Source organism: Sus scrofa, chromosome 4 (genome assembly GCF_054392235.1).
Source record: "Sus scrofa isolate SSC_HxYL_T2T_F1_AM1 chromosome 4, Sscrofa_HxYL_maternal_Yorkshire_Landrace_v2.0, whole genome shotgun sequence".
Classification (NCBI taxonomy): Eukaryota; Metazoa; Chordata; class Mammalia; order Artiodactyla; family Suidae; genus Sus; species Sus scrofa.
This window is the reverse complement of record NC_139386.1, coordinates 98,399,274-98,419,755: the sequence shown is the minus strand read 5'-3', so window position 1 is coordinate 98,419,755 and position 20,482 is coordinate 98,399,274. Positions and strand designations below refer to the sequence as shown.

At 52.9% G+C, this 20,482-nt stretch overlaps 3 protein-coding genes across 45 annotated transcripts in view; 2 read left to right on the top strand and 1 right to left on the bottom strand.

Annotated features, from left to right (window-relative positions):
* The window catches only part of PMF1 (polyamine modulated factor 1), a 26,296-nt gene extending 13,541 nt beyond the window's left edge, over nt 1-12,755 (top strand). Inside the window, exons 2-6 of one of the 3 annotated variants that reach the window (XM_085020203.1) lie at nt 6,416-6,487; nt 7,752-7,857; nt 8,815-8,915; nt 10,501-10,696; nt 12,261-12,755. In XM_085020203.1, the coding sequence (XP_084876329.1) occupies nt 7,804-7,857; nt 8,815-8,915; nt 10,501-10,696; nt 12,261-12,314 (405 nt within the window). In that variant the 5' untranslated portion in view covers nt 6,416-6,487; nt 7,752-7,803 and the 3' untranslated portion in view covers nt 12,315-12,755. Of the gene's footprint in view, nt 1-6,341; nt 6,488-7,751; nt 7,858-8,814; nt 8,916-10,500; nt 10,697-12,260 lie in introns of all 3 variants that reach the window. The other 2 variants (XM_085020202.1, NM_001123163.1) reach the window with 2 other exon arrangements.
* On the bottom strand, nt 4,085-20,482 carry PAQR6 (progestin and adipoQ receptor family member 6). Of its 41 annotated transcripts, none has more exons than XR_014842770.1 (11): nt 20,418-20,482; nt 19,104-19,179; nt 18,335-18,462; nt 18,029-18,234; nt 17,771-17,897; nt 17,285-17,381; nt 16,927-17,077; nt 16,218-16,628; nt 15,016-15,094; nt 14,617-14,726; nt 4,491-5,260 (listed from the first exon to the last, which is right to left on the bottom strand). XR_014842770.1 is itself a non-coding variant. In NM_001243668.1 (8 exon segments), coding segments are annotated over 7 exon segments (1,035 nt in total). In that variant the 5' UTR covers nt 19,155-19,179; nt 20,418-20,452; the 3' UTR covers nt 15,635-16,353.
* On the top strand, nt 14,457-15,551 carry BGLAP (bone gamma-carboxyglutamate protein). Its single transcript, NM_001164004.1, is given in 4 exon segments — nt 14,457-14,553; nt 14,802-14,840; nt 15,042-15,111; nt 15,280-15,551. Coding segments are annotated over 4 exon segments (303 nt in total). The 5' UTR covers nt 14,457-14,489; the 3' UTR covers nt 15,410-15,551.

The following is a 20,482-nucleotide window of genomic DNA, read 5'->3' as shown; positions in this document are numbered from 1 at the left end:
TCCCCATTTTCTCTCTCCAGTTTCTATTTTTCTTGGTCTCTGTCTTCTTTGCCCTCCATTCCTATACTGGGCTGAAATGCCAGTTGCCACCCGCCCTCTGGTGGACAGTCTGTGAAACAGGAGTTCAGTTGAGTAGCAAGCCAGTTACCATGGAGGAAGGCCAGGGCTTCCTTAGCACTAGGACACATGTTTACTTTTCTGTACCTCTGTCTTTCCATTCCTATAGAATTTATCTGGGTATAAAACTGAAAGATTGACAAAACACCAGAGCTTGATTCTGGGCTTAAATATTTTAAATGATAAGTCAATTTACGGTAGTGTGTTTTTTTTTATTAAACTATAGTTGATTTACAGTGTTGTACCAATTTCTGCTATACAGCAAAGTGACAGTCATATACATAATTATATTCACTGTATCACTATAAACTGATAGTCAAATATACATAATTATATTATCTTCATTATACCACTATAAAGTGATAGTCATATATATATGTGCATACATATATATAATTATATATATATAATTATCTAATTATCTTCACTACACCACTATAAAGTGATAGTCATATATATATACACACACACACACACACACATATATACATATATATATGATTATATTATCTTCTATCATGGTCTCTCCCAAGAGATTGGATTTAGTTCCCTGTGCTATACATCATTTGCAAAATATTTTCTCCCAGTGGGAAAATTTTAAAAATATATATATTTTCTCCCATTTCATAGATTGTCTTTTCATTTTGTTTATGGTTTCCTTTGCTGTGCAATAGCTTGTAAGTTTGATTAGGTCCCTTTTTTTTTAATTTCTATTGCCTTGGGAGACTGACCTAATAAAATATTTATGTCAGAATATTTTTCCTATGTTCTCCTTTAGGAGTTTTATGATGTCTTATCTTATGTTTAAGTCGTTAAGCCATTTTGAGTTTATTTTTGTGCATGGTGTGAGGGTATGTCCTAGTTTCATTGATTTACATGCAGCTGTCCAGTTTTCCCAGCACCCCTTGCTGAAAAGACTGTCTTTTTCCCATTTTATATTCTTGCCTCCTTTGTCAAAAATTAATTGATCATAGGTGTCTGGGTTTATTTCTGGGATCTCTGTTCTGTTCCATTGATTGGTGTGTCTGTTTTTTTACCACTACCACACTGTCTTGATTACTATAGCTTCGTGATGTTGTCTGAAGTCTGGGAGAATTATGACTCCTGCTTTGTTTTTTTCTCTCAGGATTTCTTTGGCAGTTCTGGGTCTTTTATGGTTCCTTATATGTTTTTGGATTATTTGTATGAGTTTTTTTGCACAGTAATTGAAATGCTTTTGCAATGAGTTTAAAAACAGTGATAGTGACTCAGATATTACACAATAAGGGTTTCAAAGAAAAAATAGATTAAAATCAGTTAATGTAGTCATTTCTGTTTTGAAACTCAGTAAATGTAGTCTTTATTTTATTTTATTTTTGCTTTTTAGGGCCGTACCCGTGGCATATGGAGGTTCCCAGGCTAGGGGTTGAATCAGAGCTATACCTGCTGGCCTACACCACAGCCACAGCAATGCAGGATCCTGGCTGTGTCTGCAACTCAGTAAATGTCCTCTTTAAAAGTTACTTTCATTGATAACAAAAGTAACCCTTTTTGTAGGGCCACAATGTAGGCTTTTCTTTGGGCTAAATTACATTACAGCGGAGGGCAATGGGTTCTTTCCATACATACAGGTGCAACCAAGATGTATTTATTAAGCACTTACCTTCTGCAGGGGAGCCCTCTCAACTCTAGGAAGCCAAGTTACTGACTGTTCTATGCTTCTCAGGGGTGGTGAGAACTTTTCTTTAGAGAAAGTAATAATAACTGTAGCTAACTTGGAGCATCTCCATGTGCTATGCTATGGGCCACACACTATACTAGGTATTTTGTATGCAAAACCTCATTTAATCCTCACAGTAATTTTGTGACTTGTAGATAGTTTGTTTTGTTTTGTTTTATGTTTTATTGAAGTACAGTCGATTTAGGAGATTGTGATAATTTCTGCTGTACCACAAAGTGATTCTGCTATACATGTACACACATTCATTCTCTTTCAGATTGTTTTCCCACATAGATTATCACAGAATATTGGGTAGAGTTCTCTGTGCTGTACAGCAGCTCCCCACTGGCCAGTCATTCCATATACCTCAGTCTGCATGTACAATCCTAAATCCCTAGTCCATCCCACCCCACCACATGTCCCCTTTGGTAACTGTAAGTTTTTCAAAGTCTGTGAGTCTGTTTCTGCTCTGCACATAAGTTCACTTGGAGTTCCCTTGGTGGCTCAGTGGTTAAGGTATCCGACTAGGATCCATGAGGATGCAGGTTCCATCTCTGGCCTCACTCAGTGGGTTAAGGAACCGGTGTTGCCGTGAGCTGTGGTGTAGGTCACAGACGCAACTCAGATCCAGCATTGCTGTGGCTGTGTCATAGGCCAGCAGCTGTAGCTCAGATTCGACTCCTAGCCTGAAAATTTCCATATGCCGAAGGTACACCCCTAAAAAGTTCATTTGTATCCTTTCCTAACCTGCCAGGGATCAGATCTGAGCCACTGTTGGGATCTCTGCTGCGACTGCAGCAATGCCAGATACTGTGCTGTGCTGGGCTGGGGATCAAATCTATGTCTCAGTGCTCCAGAGATTCTGCTGCCATTGTGCCACAACAGGAACTAATTTTGTGACTTACAGTTATTATCTCCATTTGACAGAGGTGGAAACAGGCTTATATAGATGAGGAGGTTGTCCAAGATCACTCAGCTGATGAGTGGTAGAGGTAGGATTTGAACCCAGGCAAAAGGACAGCACTCTTTAGAGCCAGTGCACTTACCCAGCACAGTTGGGTGGCCCCTTGTGTACCCTTGGAAGGCCAAGGGCAGAGATCATTACAGCAGAGGGCAAAGGGGGACTTGGCAGAGAGGCTGTTGGAGACTCTTTGCAGGGAGGACTCCTCTGTCCAAGTAGCCCAGGCCTGGTACCCTCGGGTCCAGGTGGCTGGGAGTGGGACAGGCCTAGGGCCAGGCAGCCCAAGCCTCACTTCATCCCTGGTCACCTGGTCTGCAGCATGTCTTGAGTGCTGCTGCTGTATATCTAACACTGTCCTGGGTACCCTGGAGATCCCAGTGAAGTAGCAGATGGCGTGCCTATCCACAGAGATGCTAGCGTTTACATGAGAAGATAAAATGTGAGATTTGGTGGGTGTGGCCATGAATGTTTTCTAAAATGCATCACTTTTCCTGTTTCTCTGGGAGTGTTTTTTTGTTTCTGTTTTTGTTTTTTCCGGAAATTCACAAGGGCATTCACGTCATTCCCAAGTCTGCACTGGCTCTCAAGAAAGGAAACACTGGGGTTAGGGGGAGAGGGAATTGCATGAAGGTGGTCAGAAGATACAAACTTCCAATTATAAGATGAATAGAACAAGGGATGTAGCGTCCAACATGATGACTACAGTTAACACTGCCGTGTGATGTATTTGAAAGCTGTTAACAAAGTAGATCCTGGGGTTCCTGTTGTGGCTCAGCGGAAACGAATCCGACTAGTATCCACGAAGTTGCTGGTTCGATCCCTGGCCCCGCTCAGTGGGTTAAGGATCTGGTGCTGCCATGAGCTGTAGTGTAGGTTGCAGACACAGCTCAGATCCCATGTTGCTATGGCTGTGGCATAGGCGGGCAGCTGCAGTTCCTATTTACCCCTAACCTGGGAACTTCCATATGCCCAGGTGCGGCTATTAAAAAAAAAAAGAACGAAAGAAAGAAGATCCTATGAGTTTTCATAACAAGGAAAAGCCTTTTTTTTTCTTCTTCTTCCCTTTTTTAAAGGCCACACCCACAGCATGTGGAGGTTCCAGGCTAGGGGTCCAGTCAGAGCTACAGCTGCTGGCCTATGCCACAGGCACGGCAATGCCAGATCCGAGCCACGTCTTCAACCTACACTACAACACAGCTCATGGCAACACCAGATCCTTAAACCACTGAGCAAGGCCAGGAATTGAACCCAAAACTTCATGGTTCCTAGTTGGATTCGTTTCCATTGCACCATGACAGGAACTCCTCTTTCTTTTTTTGGTCTTTTTGTCTTTTTAGGGCTGTATCCGCAGCATATGGAGGTTCCCAGGCTAGGGGTCTAATCGGAGCAGCAGCTGTCGGCCTACGCCACAGCCACAGCCACAGCAATGTGGGATCCAAGCCAAGTCTGCACCCTGCACCACAGCTCACGGCAACACTGGATCCTTAACCCACTGAGCAAGGCCAGGGATTGAACCCGCAACTTCATGGTTCCTAGTCAGATTCATTTCTGCTGCACCATGATGGGAACTTCTCCTTTTTCTTTCTTTTAAAGAATTTTAAAAATATATTTAGAATGAAAGTGGGTTTATTGAGAGAGATACATTTCCATAGGCTGAAAGTGAGAGTGGCCCTGGCAGATACACACTCCTTAGAGTGAAAGGCGGGAAGCCTCCTTTGTTTGTTTGTTTCTTTGTTTCTTTCTTTTTGTTTCTGTATGAGGTGATGGATGTTAACCAAACTTATTGTTAAAATAATTTACCAATATATGTAAGTCAAATCATTATGCTGTATACCTTAAACTTATAGGGTGCTATATGTCAATTATATCTCAATGGAACCAGTAGGAAAAAAAAACAAAAAATAGATTTCCCTTGTGGCACAGTGAGTTAAGGATCCAGTTGTCACTGCTGTGGCTGGGGTCGCTGCTGTGGTGTAGGTTCGTTCTCTGACCCAGGAACTTCCACATGCCACGGGTGCACCTCCCCACCCCCCCAAAAGAAGGAAGCTCACTTTCCTACTTTCCACCTGGCTACTCTCCCTCCATGCTCTTGCAGCATACATTCCTCATATATTCCTGGTGTTTGTATCAATGTGCATGTTTCTGGGCTTCTCTTTCACTGATCTCTCATGCCCTGAAGGGGACACCAGAGGAGTTGGTGAGCAGCACCAGTGGGCAGGATTATCCCCACCCAGCCCTGGGCTGTGTCTGCTGCCAGCTGCCTGAACAGCAGAGAGATGCGCCCAGCTCTCTGCCTGGCGAGTGAGCTGGGTGGAGGAATCGGGATCCCCTATGTCTGAGGCAAACCCATTCCAAGCCACAATTACCCGGTTTCAATTCCAGTCCTGCTTGCTCAGGCGTCATGTGTTCCTCCACATCCCTCCATGTAGCCACAGACTGCGTGGCTCGTGGGGCCAGCGGCAAACAGCAAAATGTCTTGGAATCTGTTGAGGGTTGAAAGGACGCCTGTCATCTTGGGTTTTTGGTACCGAGGTTTAGCCCCCAAGGTGTAGTGATGTCAAATGTGTATGCTTGAAAAGATGGGAGACTCTTAGCCTTACACAGAGGAGTGTTGGAGGTGTGTACAGCCAGCGCTCCAGAAATAAAGCCCTGGCGTGCAGGTTTGCCAGTTTCCGAGGGGTAAATACTCCTTGGCTGCCCGGCACAGCATCACCACCTCCAACTGAGAGGAGATGGGGCACCAGCACACTTTTATTCCCACAGATTGAGACCATGGATACAAGTAACAGGGGCAGAGTAACATGTGTAGAATGATTAGGAAGTCATATGTTTTGAGTAGTTAGTAACTTTGTTTTTCAACTTATTGTGACTTTATATAATTTCACTTTCAACAATGTCTATGTTTAACAACTGATTCACAGATGTCCCGAAAATTTAACAGTAATCTCTTGCAAGCTAGTGGGGAGATTAAGGCAGAGGTGATAGGGCTCTCATTCTGCACCTGTTTCAAGAGACATTGTTTTAGGAGTTCCCGTCGTGTGGTGGTTAACGAATCCGACTAGGAACCATGAGGTTGTGGGTTCGATCCCTGGCCTTGCTCAGTGGGTTAAGGATCTGGCGTTGCCGTAAGCTGGGAACGTACATATGCCGCTGGAGCAGCCCTGGAAAAGGCAAAAAGACAAAAAAAAAAGAGAGAGAGAGACATTGTTTTAGGGGTAGGGATAGTATCAGGAGGCTCAGAGAGCTATGAGAAAGGGAGGCCCCGAAGTGACTCCCTGGCTGTGGTGGGGGCTGTGCTCTGGGTTCCACGTACCTAACCCTGTTCATCCAGGCCCCACCCCCACCCCGAGTCTGACCCACACGCCTGAGGAGTATCTGGGATGACAGGGAAGCATCACTGTGGGCTTTCATGTGTCTGAGGACTTCTCCTCAGCTCAAACACTTACTGCAGGCCCCTTGAACACTGCTTCATCAGAGAGGTCTTCACGGACTACCCCCCACACTTAAAGATGGTCCCCATGGTACACTCTCTCAGCCCCATAACCCCTGCGCTTTTCCTCCCAGGCACTCTGCACAAGTAATCATCTCCGCATTCACATGTGAGTTTCTGTCTTTGCCGCCATCTCTTCCTCTACTAGAAGCTCCAGGAGGGCTGCCAGTCTCATTCTGCCCAGAGCACCCAGTACCTGGTGGTGACCAGCACATAGCAGGTACTCAGTGAATATTTGTGGAGGGGAAGGGCCTGAGAGAGGAGGCAGGAAAATAAGGAGAAGGGAGAGGAAACAGCCAAAAGAGTTCATTTAACTTATTTGAGTTTCTTAGTCCAAGAGGAACAAGCCATTGGGAGTATCCTTGGTACCCTTTGACCATTCTAGCTACAAGAGGTATATCAGCTGCCAGTGAAAGAAACCTGATTTTATTTATTTATTTTTAAAATATTTTATTATTTTTTTTGGCCACCTTGTGCAGCAGCTTGATGTGGGATCTCTGTTCCCAGACAAGGGATTGAACTTGGGCCACAGTGGTGAAAGCACCAAATCCTAACCACTAGACCATAAAGGAAACTCCCGAGAACTGATTTAAAATGGCATGAAAGGAGTTCCCATCGTGGCTTAGTGGTTAACAAACCTGACTAGGAACCACGAAGTTGTGGGTTCCATCCCTGGCCTTGCTCAGTGGGTTAAGGATCTGGCGTTGCCCTGAGCTCACTAACAAGAAGCTCCAAGGTGGAGTGGCTCCACGTTGGTGTTTGCAGCAGCTTCACGGTGTCCTCAGAGACCCCAGTTCTTTTATTCTTTCTGCTCTGCCTCTTTAGGGTAGAAACTCTGCCTTCAGGCCAGGGCCCCCAAGTTTGTCAGGAGTTGGAGGCATCACCTGCATGTAGTCATGCTCCACAGAAAGGGCATCAGTTCCTTCCTGTGTTGCTCTTTTTAAGAGGACGGAAACCTCTCCCAGAGGCCACATTCCCTGTCTTAATCCAGCCCTGCAGGGGCACTGGAATGACCAGAAGTCCTCACAGTGGGGTGCCCAGACCAGCAGCATCCACATCACCTGTGAGCTTGTTCAGAACAGAGGAGGTGGGCCCAGCAATCTGAGTTTTAACAAGCCCTCCTGGTGATTTGGTACTGAACTCAACTGGGGCTCTGCTGAGAGGAAGTGGGGAGGCTGGTGGGGTTGAGCCACCCTCAGTGACTGGAGCTGCAGATGAGACCTTTTTTTGGCTGCACCTGAAGCATATGGAAATTCCCAGGCCAGGGATCTAACCCGTGCCACAGCAGCAACCTGAGCCACTAGAGTGACAACACCCGATCCTTAACCTGCTTTGCCACTGGGGAGCTCCTGCAGATGAGACATTCTGCATATCCACTGCCTTTAACCAGAGCCATGAAGTAGATGGGACTTAGAGCCCTGTGAAGAGAGGCAGGGCTTTACCTCTGAACCCTGCCCACACTCGCCTTCTCTCCTTCCCGCCAGTTACCAGAGATTCACTGACTGTTACAAGTGCTTCTACCAGTTGCAGCCTGAGATGACACAGCGCATCTATGACAAGTTTATAACTCAGTTGCAGACATCTATCCGGGTGAGTGGCAGCCCTCTGAAGGTAGACCCTGCCCTGGGCCCGTCTCTACCCTCTATCCCCAGAACGGTCCTTTGTGCTCGGCAGGCTGCAGTGGCATTCATCCCTTCCCTCCAAATGATGTGTCTTGAATGCTGCTGGCCTGTGTTGTAGTCATGTTTATAATTGTCTGCCCCATCAGACCCTGTGAACTTAGCGGACAGGCCTGGGTCTCCTCCTCTGTATTGCCAGCACCTGGTGCAGTGTCTGGCACAGAGGAGGCATTTAGCAAACCGTTGAATTCACTGGAACCGTATACTGGAGGGGATACAGAAAAGGACAGGATTCCATTTGTGTCTTTAAGTAGCTGTGATCTCTCTGGAGAGTTCACGTCCATGCTCTCACACTCCAGGATGGGTCTTGTTAAGCATCAATATACGTGTGCTGTCAGCAAAGCATGCTTGGGTGTGGGGATAACAGCAGGGGCTGCAGCATTCAGAGGTGACGGGCAAGAGGAGAGGCTTGCTGAAACCTCTTTTTATTTTATTATTTTATTTTTGTGTCTTTTTAGGGCCGCTCCTGCTGTATATGGAAGTTTCCAGACCAGCTCCCAATCACAGCTGTGGTTGCTAGCCTACACCACAGCCACAGCAATGTGGGATCTGAGCTGTGTCTGTGACCTACACCGCAGCTCACAGCAGCACTGGATCCTTAACCCTCTGAGTGAGACCAGGGATCAAACCCATATCCTCGTTGGATACTAGTCGAGTTTGTTATCCCTGAGCCACAGCGGGAATTCCTGCAAGTTCTTTTTAAATGTTTTCTATTTTATATTTAATTTTCTTAATTATAGAAGTCACAAGTAGAAAAGGTAGAATGTTTGTATAAAGACACAGAACTTAAATTTTACTAAGTGCTATTAGCAGTGCAGCATATGGAATGATTTAGTATCATTATAGCTCTTTCTTCTTTTCTTTTCAGGAGGAAATCTCTGAAATCAAAGCAGAGGGGAACCTGGAAGCTGTCCTGAATGCCTTGGATGGAATTGTGGAAGAAGGCAAGGACCGCAAGGAGACGGCCTGGTGAGAAAGGCAACGGGAGGACTCGAGGGGAAAGCAGCAGCATTTCAGCATCTTGCAGGCACTTTTCTGATGGACCTTGAGACTCTGGACTTTCAAACCCTGAGAGGACCTGTGACAGGGACAGATGGAGAGGACCAGCACCCCACATTGACCAGGAACAGGCACATAGCCCGTCTTGAGGAGGAGAGCAGGGGTTTAGTGCATGTTGTCCAGGGATCTGAGGTGACTGGGATGAGAAATCTTCCCAAGGGACCTCATCCCAGGACCCATCTGGCCTTCAGGAGAGAGGGCAGGGCAGTGGAATAAAGCAGAATAGTGAGGTTTGGAATCTTATGTCAAGTAGTCTGGCCCAAGCTTCTGGTTTTTGCTTTTTTTTCTTTCTTGTTTTTTTTTTTTTTTTTTCCCCTCTCCCTGTCTTTTTAGGGGCACACCCACGTCCTGTGGAGGTTCCCAGGCTAGAGATCTAATTGGAGCTAGAGCTGCTGGCCTACACCACAGCCACAGCAACACGGGATCCAAGCTATGTCTGTGACTTGCACAGACTCATGGCTGGATCCTTAACCCACTGAGCGAGGCCAGGGATCAAACCTGCGTCCTCATGGATACCAGTCAGATTGTTTCCACTGACAGGAACTCCCCGAGCATCTGGTTTTTATTCATTTGTTCATTCAACAAATATTTAGGAGCACTTACTACTCGCCCAATACTGTTTTAGATGCCAGAGGTTCAGCAGTGACTAAGACACAAAAGACCTGCTCTCCTGGAGCTGTCATTTCAGTGGGCAGCCCTGCTGCCTGGTTGTCCTGGGCAGGATGGAGCAGGGGGCCCTGGGGACAGGAGTGGAGAGTTCAGGCCCCTGAGACTGCAAGTGGCCTGAGCTCCTCTTTCCACCTCCCTACCCTGCCTGAGTAGAATCCTAATAGGTCAGGAGTAAAACTTTTTCATGCTTTTCAATTTATTAATGCTGTGTGACCTCAATAATGAAGATATTAACTTTTGTAACTGAGAAGGAACTTTTAAAAAATCTACAGTGGCTTCTATCCCATTGCCCATCAGAACTGACCCATCTCCTCACTCTGGGCACTCAGAACCCCCTATAATCTTACCTCCTGAGACCTGTCTTTCCTTATCTTCCCACATTAGCCAGCTGGGGCCTCTTGGGGTCTGGCCTGCTCTCAGACCACACCCTCCCTTCATCTCTCCAGCTCACAGTCTGCTGGAGTAGATGCACCAGCAAGGCACATGACCACAGGGACAGAGACAGGGGCAGACAAGTCACCTCTAGCCCTGGCAGGGGAGAGCTGGGGAGTGTATGTGGATGAGAGCAGGAAGGCTAAGGGACAGCTGGAGAGAAGGGGAGAGGTGGATTCCTGGGAGCTGAAGCCGTGGATGGGGGTTAGTGCTCCCATCAGGAGCAGGAGCTTTGCAGTTGGGTCTTGGGAGTGAGAGGGACCACAAGAGAGGCCTTGAAAGTCAGCCCAGCTTGAGCCTGAAGGTGGGAATGCCACCAACTGGGTTTGGAAGAAGCCTCACCCCCTGCACACATCTTCTCTGTCCCCACCCCATGCCCTCTGTGGCCCTGCAGGCGCCCTAGTGGGATCCCTGAGAAAGATCTGCGCAGCACCATGGTGCCCTACTTCCTGCAGCAGCGGGACATCCTGCAGCGCCGTGTACAGAAGCAGGAGGCCGAGAACAGGCAGCTGGCAGAAGCTGTCCTGGCTGGGCGCAGGCAGGTGGAGGAGCTGCAGCTGCAAGGCCAGGCCCGGCAGCAGGCCTGGCAGGTGAGTGTCCTGGCCCTGCCCTCAGGCACGTGTTCCCTGCTGCAGCAGAGTAGAGGGTGAGTAACTTGTCCAGGGTCAAGGTTAACGCTCTTCAGCCACTGCGATTCTACTCCATGCGACCACTGCCCAGTACTTCTAAAATATCTATATTAGAATGACTTCTAGAGCCTTCATATCTGAAACATATATGCCATGTAACAAATGTGTATCTTTTGAAGGTGAACTTAATTTCTGAAAGTGGCCCAAAGTCACTGGGGCCAAGTCAGTGAATTAGGGGAGGGGTGATCAAGCTGGATGACAGAGGCTGCAAAGAGATGAGATGGACTTTCTCACTGGCTCAAAATGTGGTTCCAAAAGAGGGTTTCTGGTAGGGCTTGAATGGTGGCCCATTTTTCCCTTCCTGGGGCAGACCCAATACGTCCCCAAACCCATGGCTCTTGGGTCCCTGGTCTCGTTCCAAGACCAGTCAGCTACAGCCTGAAGGCCCTGCCCTGGCCTCAGTAAGGCCGAAAGCTTTGGAGACATGGCAGTAGGAGAAAGGCTAGTGCCCCGCTTGGCTTCCTCTTGTCCTCACCCCCTCAGCCCCCTCCTGTAACACAGTGGCCCCGGGGGTCTGTAGCGTGGTATAGTGGCCCAGGTTCTACACAGTAGGCAGTCAACCTGGAACAGGTTCCACAGCTCAGAGCTGTGTCTCAGTTATTCTTGGGGCCACCTTGCTGAGTCCTCAGGCAAGATGCTGCTTTGCCATTGCCCCTCTGTCACCATGAGGCCAAGGGTCACTCCCCTGTCTGGGCCCTGGCTTCCAAATTGGCCACATAGTGATCCCCAGGGCTTTGCCAGCTCTGACATTCAGTGCTTCTATTTTAAGAGGAGGAAGGAAGCCCCCTGCTCTTATAGCCACACCTCTCCCATTGCAGCTACAGATCTAACCATTATTTGAAGTGGGTCAGCTGGATTGAGTGTTCAGTGCTGAGCCCCATATGAGAGCTTCAAAGAGCTCTTTTCCACTACAGTTTCCATGTCTGTAGCCCAGCTGAACATCCAATTAATTTAAGAAAGTTTCAGAGTTCCTACTGTGGCTCAGCGGAAATGAACACAACTAGTATCCATGATGCAGGACCGATCCCTGACCTTGCTCAGTGGGTTAAGGATCTGGTGTTGCTGTGAGCTGTGGTGTAGGTCGCAGATGCTGCTTGGATCTGGCATTGTTGTGGCTGTGGCATAGGCCGGCAGCTGCAGCTCCAATTTGACCCATAGCCTGGGAACCTCCATATGCTGTGGGTGGAGCGGCCCTAAAAGGATTAGGGGCACACTTTAGGGGCCCTTGTTGAAGATCCCCTCTGCCCTGGGGAAGCTCAGCCTCAGTGCCATGGCACCCAACCTGCCATAAATGCCTGCTGAGTGGGGTGGATTTCCTAACTTGCCCTACTAGGCCCTTGACATGAGCTACAGACCCCTTCCATTCATCCTGGGGAAACCCAGGCCTGGAGTCAAGGGTAGGTGGAGGGAAAGGGTTTGGATTTTCTCATCTCCCAATCTGCCCGTTCTCTCTCATTGATGTCAGGCTCTACACAGAGAACAGAAGGAGCTGATGGCCGTGCTGAGGGAGCCTGAGTGAAGAAGAGAGGGCCAGGCCCGGGAGCAGAGGGCAGTCAAGGACAAAGGCCTGTGGTCCAGCATGCTGAGCCTGAGTGAGCTGCCTCTAAGAACAGCTAAAATGGTGCCCAGTCCCAAAGCAGTGATGGAATTTGCTGGAGAAGGAGGCCTCAGCAGTCACCACTGCCACTGTGCCTTTGGGGCTCCCTTGGGTTTTCTTCTAACTTGAGGATTCTTGGCCGACTCCGCCCTGGGACTCAGGCACTATGCTTCCTCTCCTCTAGGTTCAGGCCAGCCCCTCCCTTCCCCCCGTCACACACCCCGCCACTCCTGAGCCCTCCCTGGGACCTGGCTTGGCGAATCTGTTTTCGGTCTCCACTGATTGCCCCCTTGCTAGCCAGCCTGAGGGCCCTTGCCATGTCCTCCCCACATCCGCAAATAAACTTCCTCCGCTACACTGTAATCTGTGAGGATGCTTCCTCCGCCTCGGCCTCTCCCAGGCCTCTGCTGGGCCAAGATTCCACTCTGGCCTCCGGAGTCCTGGCTCCGGTCGAGGCCTCAGTTACGGGGCTCCGAGAGCCTCCAGGTGGGGTGGGTTCCTGGGGGGGTCTGTCTGACCATCGTGAATGGAAGAGCAGCGAAGCCCCTTGTCACAGAGACCAGCACCCTAGATTCCCTGAGGTCAGGACAAGTTGCCAGGGAGTGTCACTCTGTCCAGGCTGGCCGGCCCTTCTCTTTGCTGTTGGGTCAATTCTGAGGGAGGCTCCATGGTGGGCCTCCCTCCGTGTTTAGGCCTGGTGGGCGCTCACAGATGGAGCAGGTGGGCCTTGCAAATAGTTGGGCACCTTGTCCTCTGGCTTCTCACGCCTCCCTCTTCCCCAGGCAGGGCCACAGGGCATCAGGAGGGACTCAGCCAAAGGTAGGGTGGGTGCTTCCTTCAGACCAGAGGGTGAAAGGGATGCGTACGAGCCAGGGCAAAACTTTCTTCCCTGAGGAGGGCCTCACTCTGACTCTGTGGAGAGAGGCTTGATTGGGTCTGTCTAGGAGCACTAGGGACAAGGGAGAAGGTGACAGGGTGGTCCCTGCTCGCCAGCCCCACACCCTCTAATTGTGTGCAGTGGCTTCTCTCCCCTGGATGCCTCCAAACATCCAGCTGCCCCTCCTGCCCAGCTGCGGGCCGTGGGGTGGGGGCAGCCATGCTGTGTTTGTCTGGCAGGTCTCCACCTGGTGAGTGGCTGGGGGGTAGGGACGCCCTCCCTCCTCTCCAGGCTGAGCTGAGGCAGGAGCAGCTTTCAGGTGTGGGGTGGGCTTTTTCCGGCCAGAGGTTCTGTCCCTCTCAGGCCATTTCCCGAGGTTGCTGGCAGTGGGGAGCTGTGAGGGCAGGAAGGGATCGGAGGGGCTGGAGGGGCTCTCCCTCTCTGTGCTCCTCGCAGGCCCTGTGACTACTGGGAAGGGGGTCCCCACCGCAGTGCCCACCTGGCCAGCCACAGACAGAAGGGCTGTCCTTACCTCACACCTGGCCCCACCTGTGCTGGCTTTTAGCTCTTGGCTCTGTGCTGGCCCAGCCCCTTCGCCTATCTTGATGCTCAGGGTCTGAGCAGAGTCGAGCCGCCACCCCCATGCTAGGCCTGCAGTTGGTGTCTCTCTGGGGCAGGGCCCCTTGGGGTGAACGAGGGCATCGAAGGCCCTCCCGCGCTGGGGTTTGGCTCCTGTCCACGAGGCCAACAGTGGAAATCACAGTCTGTAAGAAGCTATAGCCCAGCTCTGCGCAGATCTATTTTAGACCTCTGGGCCCCTGTTCCTCTCGAGGCTCTCCCTCCCAGCCTGTCCTGCTGGTGCTCTGAGGGAGAGCCTGGGGGCTCCAAGGGAGAGTGAGTAGGGGCTGGGGGACCTGGGGTGACCCCCTTGGGCAGGGGCTAGGGGCCCTGTCCAGAGGCTTGGATTGAGGCCCACCCTCCTCCATCCCTCCCAGAGGCCTGCCCAGGCAGCCACAGCTCCAGCCACAACATCCTTTGGGGTTTGGCCTACAGAGCTGGGGCGGATGACCCCCAAATAGCCCTGGCAGATCCCCCTGTGCCTGCCCACACCCTTGCCTCCAGGGCACAGCCCAGAGGGTATAAACAGTGCTGGAGGCCAGGAGAGGCAGACCAGCTGAGTCCTGAGCAGCAGCCCCAGCGCAGCCACCAACAGACGCACCATGAGGCCCCTCACACTGCTTGCCCTACTGGCCCTGGCCACACTCTGCCTTGCTGGCCAGGCAGGTAAGTGCCCCCACCCCCACCCAAGCCTGTGGGAGCCACAAGGGGAAAGTGCCATGGCCTCACCTCTCACCCCTTCCACTGGCAGTCCCTTTGGCAGTCTAACCACCTTCCTGTGGGCTCCATCCATTTGCCACCAGCTCTGTCCTCATGAAGGAAGAGGAGCAAAGAGCAAGCTGCGAGAGAGGCAGGGGAGGAGGGAGAGGGGCCTAGGGCTGAGCAGGGGTAAATGGGGCCCCTTTTCTTTGCAGATGCAAAGCCTAGTGGTGCGGATTCTGGCAAAGGTGCAGGTATGATGCGGGGCCTGATGGGGGGCTGTGCCCTGAATCACCCAGTGGTGCCGCCCACTCCCAGCACCCCCCTCACCCTGGTCCTCTCAGTCCCCCTGCCCACTCCTGCCCACTCCCATCTGGTTATCATGAAGCCCAGCCTGTTCCCCACCTTGTCCACCAAACTCAGACCCACCTGACCTTTGCCCCTCTGCTCCATAGCCTTCGTGTCCAAGCAGGAGGGCACCGAGGTGGTGAAGAGACTCAGGCGCTACCTGGATCATGGGCTGGGGTGAGCAAAATAGGAGGTGCAGGGCCAAGGCCTCACATCTCCAAGACCGGCTGGGTGGAGCGGCTACTGCTGACCGCTGTGGGAGGATGGGGCGAGCCTCCCCAAGTGCAGCAGGTGGAGGGGCAGGGCTTTTGGATGGAGGCTAATGCCGGTGTGTTGGGGTCTTAGAGCCCCAGCCCCCTACCCAGATCCTCTGGAGCCCAGGAGGGAGGTGTGTGAGCTCAACCCCGACTGCGACGAGCTGGCTGATCACATCGGCTTCCAGGAGGCCTATCGGCGCTTCTATGGCATAGCCTAGAACTCGCAGCCCTGCTGGCCTGGCTGGCAGCACGCCCAGCTCGGCTCCTCTGCAGGATACCCCCGCTCCCCTACCCTGACTTCCCTGCCCGGCAAGTGTAAGGTCCCCATCATCCCAGCTGCTCCAAAATAAACTCCAGAAGAGGAACTGGTGGGGCTGTCATTCTTTGTCCATCCATGTAGTATGAGGAGGAGCTTTTGGGAGGATGAGGGAGTGGAGAGGAGGTTTTAACTTTTTCAAACACAGAAAGTGCTTTAGCAAAATCTGATGCTTATTTATTTGTTCCTGTCTTGTTCTAGAAGCATTGTAGGTGGCTTCCTAAAGTCTAACTAGGGTTCCCCTCTCTAGCCCAGCACGCTCCCCGATCTCAACCCACTGCACCATCCGTGACATACTCAAATAGACCAGACCCCAAAGGCCTGGACACCAGGAGTACACAGCTGTGACCAGGACAGATGGCCTCATCTTTATAGGCAAAGAGCTGCCAGCAGATGATACTGCCTGGTGTGGGGGTGGGGGCAGTAGTGGGCCTCCCAGCCTGGTTAACAAGCATTGGGATGGGCCTGGTTAGTCATGTTAGTTCTTCCCTGGGCTGAGCAGAGACTCCAGGAGCACCAGAAATGGGACCAGATGAAAGGGCCCAACGCCCTCCCATCCCAGCCTCCAGTGGTGGGTGGGGCAGCTACCGCCTGGACACACACTCCCCTCTCAGACCCTCAGCACTTCCCCAGGCCATCTAGTGCACCCTTACCAGCCCTCCTGCTCTCTCCCAGACCCCCAGACCCACACCTCTCCTCTGCCTTCTCACCTCTGCGCTCTTTCTCAGCCACTCTTGGTTCCAGGCTCAGATGTGTCCCCTCTTTATCAGGCCTGGGGCTGGGCTTCTCCCCAGCACCGGGGCCTAGCCTTCTGCCTCCCTCCAGGGTAGGCTCAGAGCTGGAGCCTCACTGTAGTTTGGCCTTTGTACCCTCCTCCAGTGGGCCACCCTGCAGCAGGGGGCATGTACTGGGGGCCCGAAATAGGGAAGCTGTGAAAGCGGTGATGATGAGCAGGTTCCCAGCTACCACCAAGCCCAGTGTGGCCATCGTGCCCATCAGGCCCAGGGGCAGGTCCTGTGTGGCCAGCCAGGCTCGGCGAGATCCCATATCAGCCAACACCGCCTCCAGCTGGAAGTGGGTGCCCAGCACTGCACAGATGTGGAACAGCTGGTGGCTGTGGCCTGTGGGGAGGGTGGCAGGTCAAGGTACATACCCCATCCCCAGGGCTGCCCAACTTATCCTGTGACCCAGGGCGATCACCCCATCCTCAGGCCCTAAAGCTGGAAGTAAGAAAACTGATTCCCAGGGTTATTGGCAGGAGTGAGCTGCTGTGCAGACAGCCCCTGGTGTACTTGCTGCTGGTTTTCCTGTTATCTGAGAAGCAGGGCTCAGCCTGGACCCTCTGTGCTCTGGGGACCTGTCCCCCCGGCCCCAACCCACCCCCCATCCCCTCCCAGGCCAGGCCAAGCCTGCTCTCACCAATGTAGTCAAAGCGTCCTGGTGCCAGCCGCTCAGGCAGGTGGGAGGCGAAGAGGAAGCCAGTGAGCAGTGCGCAGAAGAGGTGGTAGCAGTGGCTGGTGCTCAACGCCTCCTGCCCACAGCTCGGACCCCTGCCCCAGCACAGTCCGAGCTGGCAAAGGAAAAGCAGGGTTGGTGGAGTGGGGCTTTGGGGGTGGACACAATGTGTTTGGGGTCTGGTGAGGATGAGGAGGGGGAGGGCACAGCCAGGCTGGGTGCTGGGCTTGGAGGGTGGGCAACAGGGCTGGGGTCAGGGATTGAGGGGTCAGGACTGGGAGCAGGCACTGCAGGGGTTGGGACATGAAAGCAGGAACCTTACCCGATAGAAGAGTGGGAGGTTGTCAAACAGAAAGGGATAGGTGAAGGCGGCTGTGCGGAGGATCTTACTGAGCCCAGGGCTTTCTAGCTCCGGGAACCTGGGAGGTGAGAGGACTGCTAGGGTGAGGGTCAGAGGAGGGCAGAGGACCTTTTCCCAAGATGGAAAGTCAGTGTAGCTTAGTGGCTATGAAAGCCCTTAGGGCACATGACTCCTCTGCAAGCGACCCCATCTGTAAAGCAGGAAAAGACACCTGCCTCTTAGGTGGCTGTAAGAATTAGAGGCAGTGCAGGGGTGGTACTGATGCACAGGTTTTGGGCACAGTAAGTGCTCCATAGAAGGTCCCGTTGTTAACTAATGCTGTTCAAGAGCAGCCAGAAGCAGGCACACAGCCACTGGCCTCCCAGCAGACCTAGGTGTCCAATCTGTGGGTGCTCTGTCCTGTCCCTCCGCCCTTCCCTTCACGGCTGGCCAAGAACCCGAACCCACCGGGAGTAGCAGGAGAGGCCGGTGCACAGGAAGGAATTGAGTGCGGCGGTGGGGACAAAGAGCTGGTGCAGGCGGCTGTGCAGCCAGGAGGCCGGCATGGAGTAGGCGGCATAGGGGAAGGCGCAGCCTGGGGGTACGCGGGGCAGGAGCTGAGGCCGGAAGGGTGTGCTTGGGGCGGAGACCTGGCGCTCGCAGCCCCGCCCCGCCCCCGAAACGCCCCGGCCCCACCTCCCCAGGCCCACCACCTCCGGGTCTCACCCAGGCTGTAGAGGCTGAGCGCACCGTAGTCCAGGAAGTAGCAGATGTGACGCGCGCGGGGCGACATGGAGCTGAAGGTGTGCGCGCAGCACGACGCGAATGGGTAGAGGCAGGCAGGCAGCAGGAAGATGAGCAGCGGCCAGTGGTAGGGCTCCGACCAGAAGCCGGGGCCTCCCGCCAGTGCCAGGAGGCGCCACAGGAAGTACCTGAAGCGGGCACATGCTCAGGCCGTGGGCCTGGGCGGTCCCAGCCGCCTGAGTACCCGTTCTGAGTTGCGGTCCAAGACTGGGACAGAGCCTCTCTCACCAGGTGGGCAGGAAGTGAGTCCAGATGTTGACGGTCTCGTTGGTCATCTGGAAGGAGCTGAGGACACAGTCCAAGGCCGAGCTGGTGGGGTGGCGGTAGCCAGACATGATGCCGTCTTCCCAGAACACCTGGGGTAGCGGTGGGCGGGGAGACAGAGGAGGGGAGTCACTGGGCCCCACCCCTTCTCTCCAAGAGAGATCTCTGGAAGTGGAGTTGAAGGGAGGTCTGAATAGCCCAAAGCCAAACTAAATCCGACCCCATCTCACCAGGTTCCAATACCCAGAGAGCAGGAGGAAATACAAGAGGCAGAGTGAGATAGGCCGTATGTAGCTGGTGGATAGAGGGCGCTCTGGGGAAGGGGACTCTGGATGGAGGAGCGTTCTGGGCTGGAGGGAGCAGGTCAAAGGATGGTTCCTTAGAGAAGAGTCCCACACTAAAATGGCAAGTATAAGAGTTAGCCTAGGAGTTCCCGTCGTGGCTCAGCAGAAACGAATCTGACTAGCATCCATGAGGACACAGATTTGGTCCCTGGCCTTGCTCAGTGGGTTAAGGATCTGGCGCTGCCAATGAGCTGTGGTGTAGGCCAGCAGCTACAGCTCGGATTCGGCCCCTAGCCTGGGAACCTCCATATGCCGCTAGTGCGGCCCTAAGAAGACCAAGAAAAAAAAAAAAAAAAAAGCCTAGAGGAGAGACTTATGCACTAGCAAAGAGAGAAGAACCTCTGCCCCCCCGCCAGTCCTTTGGAAAGTAGGTGAGTCAAGGCCCTCACCCTGGGGACCTGGTGAACGCGAAGGAGTTGGGGCAGCTTGAGACTGAGCATGGTGACCCGGTACCTCCACGTTGACCTAGAGACAAAAGGTTAGGGGGGAATTAGGTCCCTGCCCCCATCCACAGGTCCCTTTTCGTGCAGGTCCAGGCTGGATCTGGGCAGAGTCCAGGGTGCCCACAGGGTAGGCAGTGTGCACACACATGTGTGCAGGTGGTAGTTAGCCACCAAGCAGCTTCCTTTGGGCCAGGGGAGGCTGGCCCAACTCTTGCAACCCCTCCCCATCCTAGCCTGAGAGCATTCAGTTCTCAGAGGGGCTGGTCAGCCTCAACTCAGCAAGCAGGGGGAAGGCCCTCCTTGGCTGGAAGGTGGCCTCAATAACCCTGGACCCTGGATCCACAGTCCCCAACCTCCAGTTTCTGTCTCAGAAAAACCCTGACTTATGGAGGACAGCAGAGAGAAAGCCCAGGCACACCCCACCGCCGCCACCACCACTTTTACTTCCAGAAAGCGCCTTGGCCCACGCGCCTGGAGTGAGCACGGAAAACTCAGGGAGACTTCCTGGAGAGGCCAAATGCTCACCAGTGAGAAGGAATTGGGGGAATGCCTGACTCTTCTTTCAAGGCTACACTTACGCCCCTGGGAGGCATTTGGGGTCCCAGTCCCTTCTGAGCCCCGTGCCCCTCGGCCCGACCTGTGTGCTGCCTCCGGTGGCCACGGCTCTGCTGCCCCGCCTGTCTTTTGAGCTGCCTCTCCCAGGCACATTCCTTGGCACAAGTGGAGGGGCTGGGCCACCAGGGCGGGTGGAACTGCCTGGGAGGAGGGAGAACAGGACACTCCCCCCACCTCCCCAGGCCAACTTTCCAGCTAGCCCCGCCCCTCTTCCTGCTGCCACTTTGCCCACTGTGTTTGTGCTGCACACTCTGGGCCTCATGCTGCCAGTCGGAACCCCAAGCCTCTGCTCCTGTCATCCAACAGTTTGGAGGCCCTCTGCCCTAGAGTTGGGTGCTGGGGACGCTGCTAAGCACAGGGCAGAGCTGGTCCCTACTCCCTGCACTTAGGCAGCGCTTTAAGATGGATGACCCCTCTCAGAAGTGGGGATGGGAAGTGCTCTGACCTGAGTGCCGCCCAGCTGCCCAGGGGAGAGGTGGGACTGGACGATGCTGGGGTCTAGCTCCCCACAGGGTCCCTTCCCTCAGCACTAGGGTTTAGAGGTCTCTGGAGTAGTCTGTGCTGTAGCCATGGAAATGGGGGAGGGGGGCGTGATGCCTCTAGTTCCTCAGAATGGGCGTCTGGGCCCCAGGAGAGCTTCCTTACCCAGAACTTGATGGGCGCTCCTAAGCCGGTGGGTCAGCAGGCCCCAGGCTCCACGGGCGGAGTCC

Coding starts and splice junctions, on each gene's coding strand:
- PAQR6 (XM_013996974.3), bottom strand. CDS start 20,071: ATGACAGGAGCAGAGGCTTGGGGTTCCGACTGGCAGCATGAGGCCCAG. Junction 17,401..17,770: donor GGCCTCTCCTGCTACTCCCG/GTGGGTTCGGGT, acceptor CCCTCACCCTAG/CAGTCCTCTCACCTCCCAGG. Junction 17,078..17,284: donor ACCTCCCACTCTTCTATCGG/GTAAGGTTCCTG, acceptor TTCCTTTGCCAG/CTCGGACTGTGCTGGGGCAG.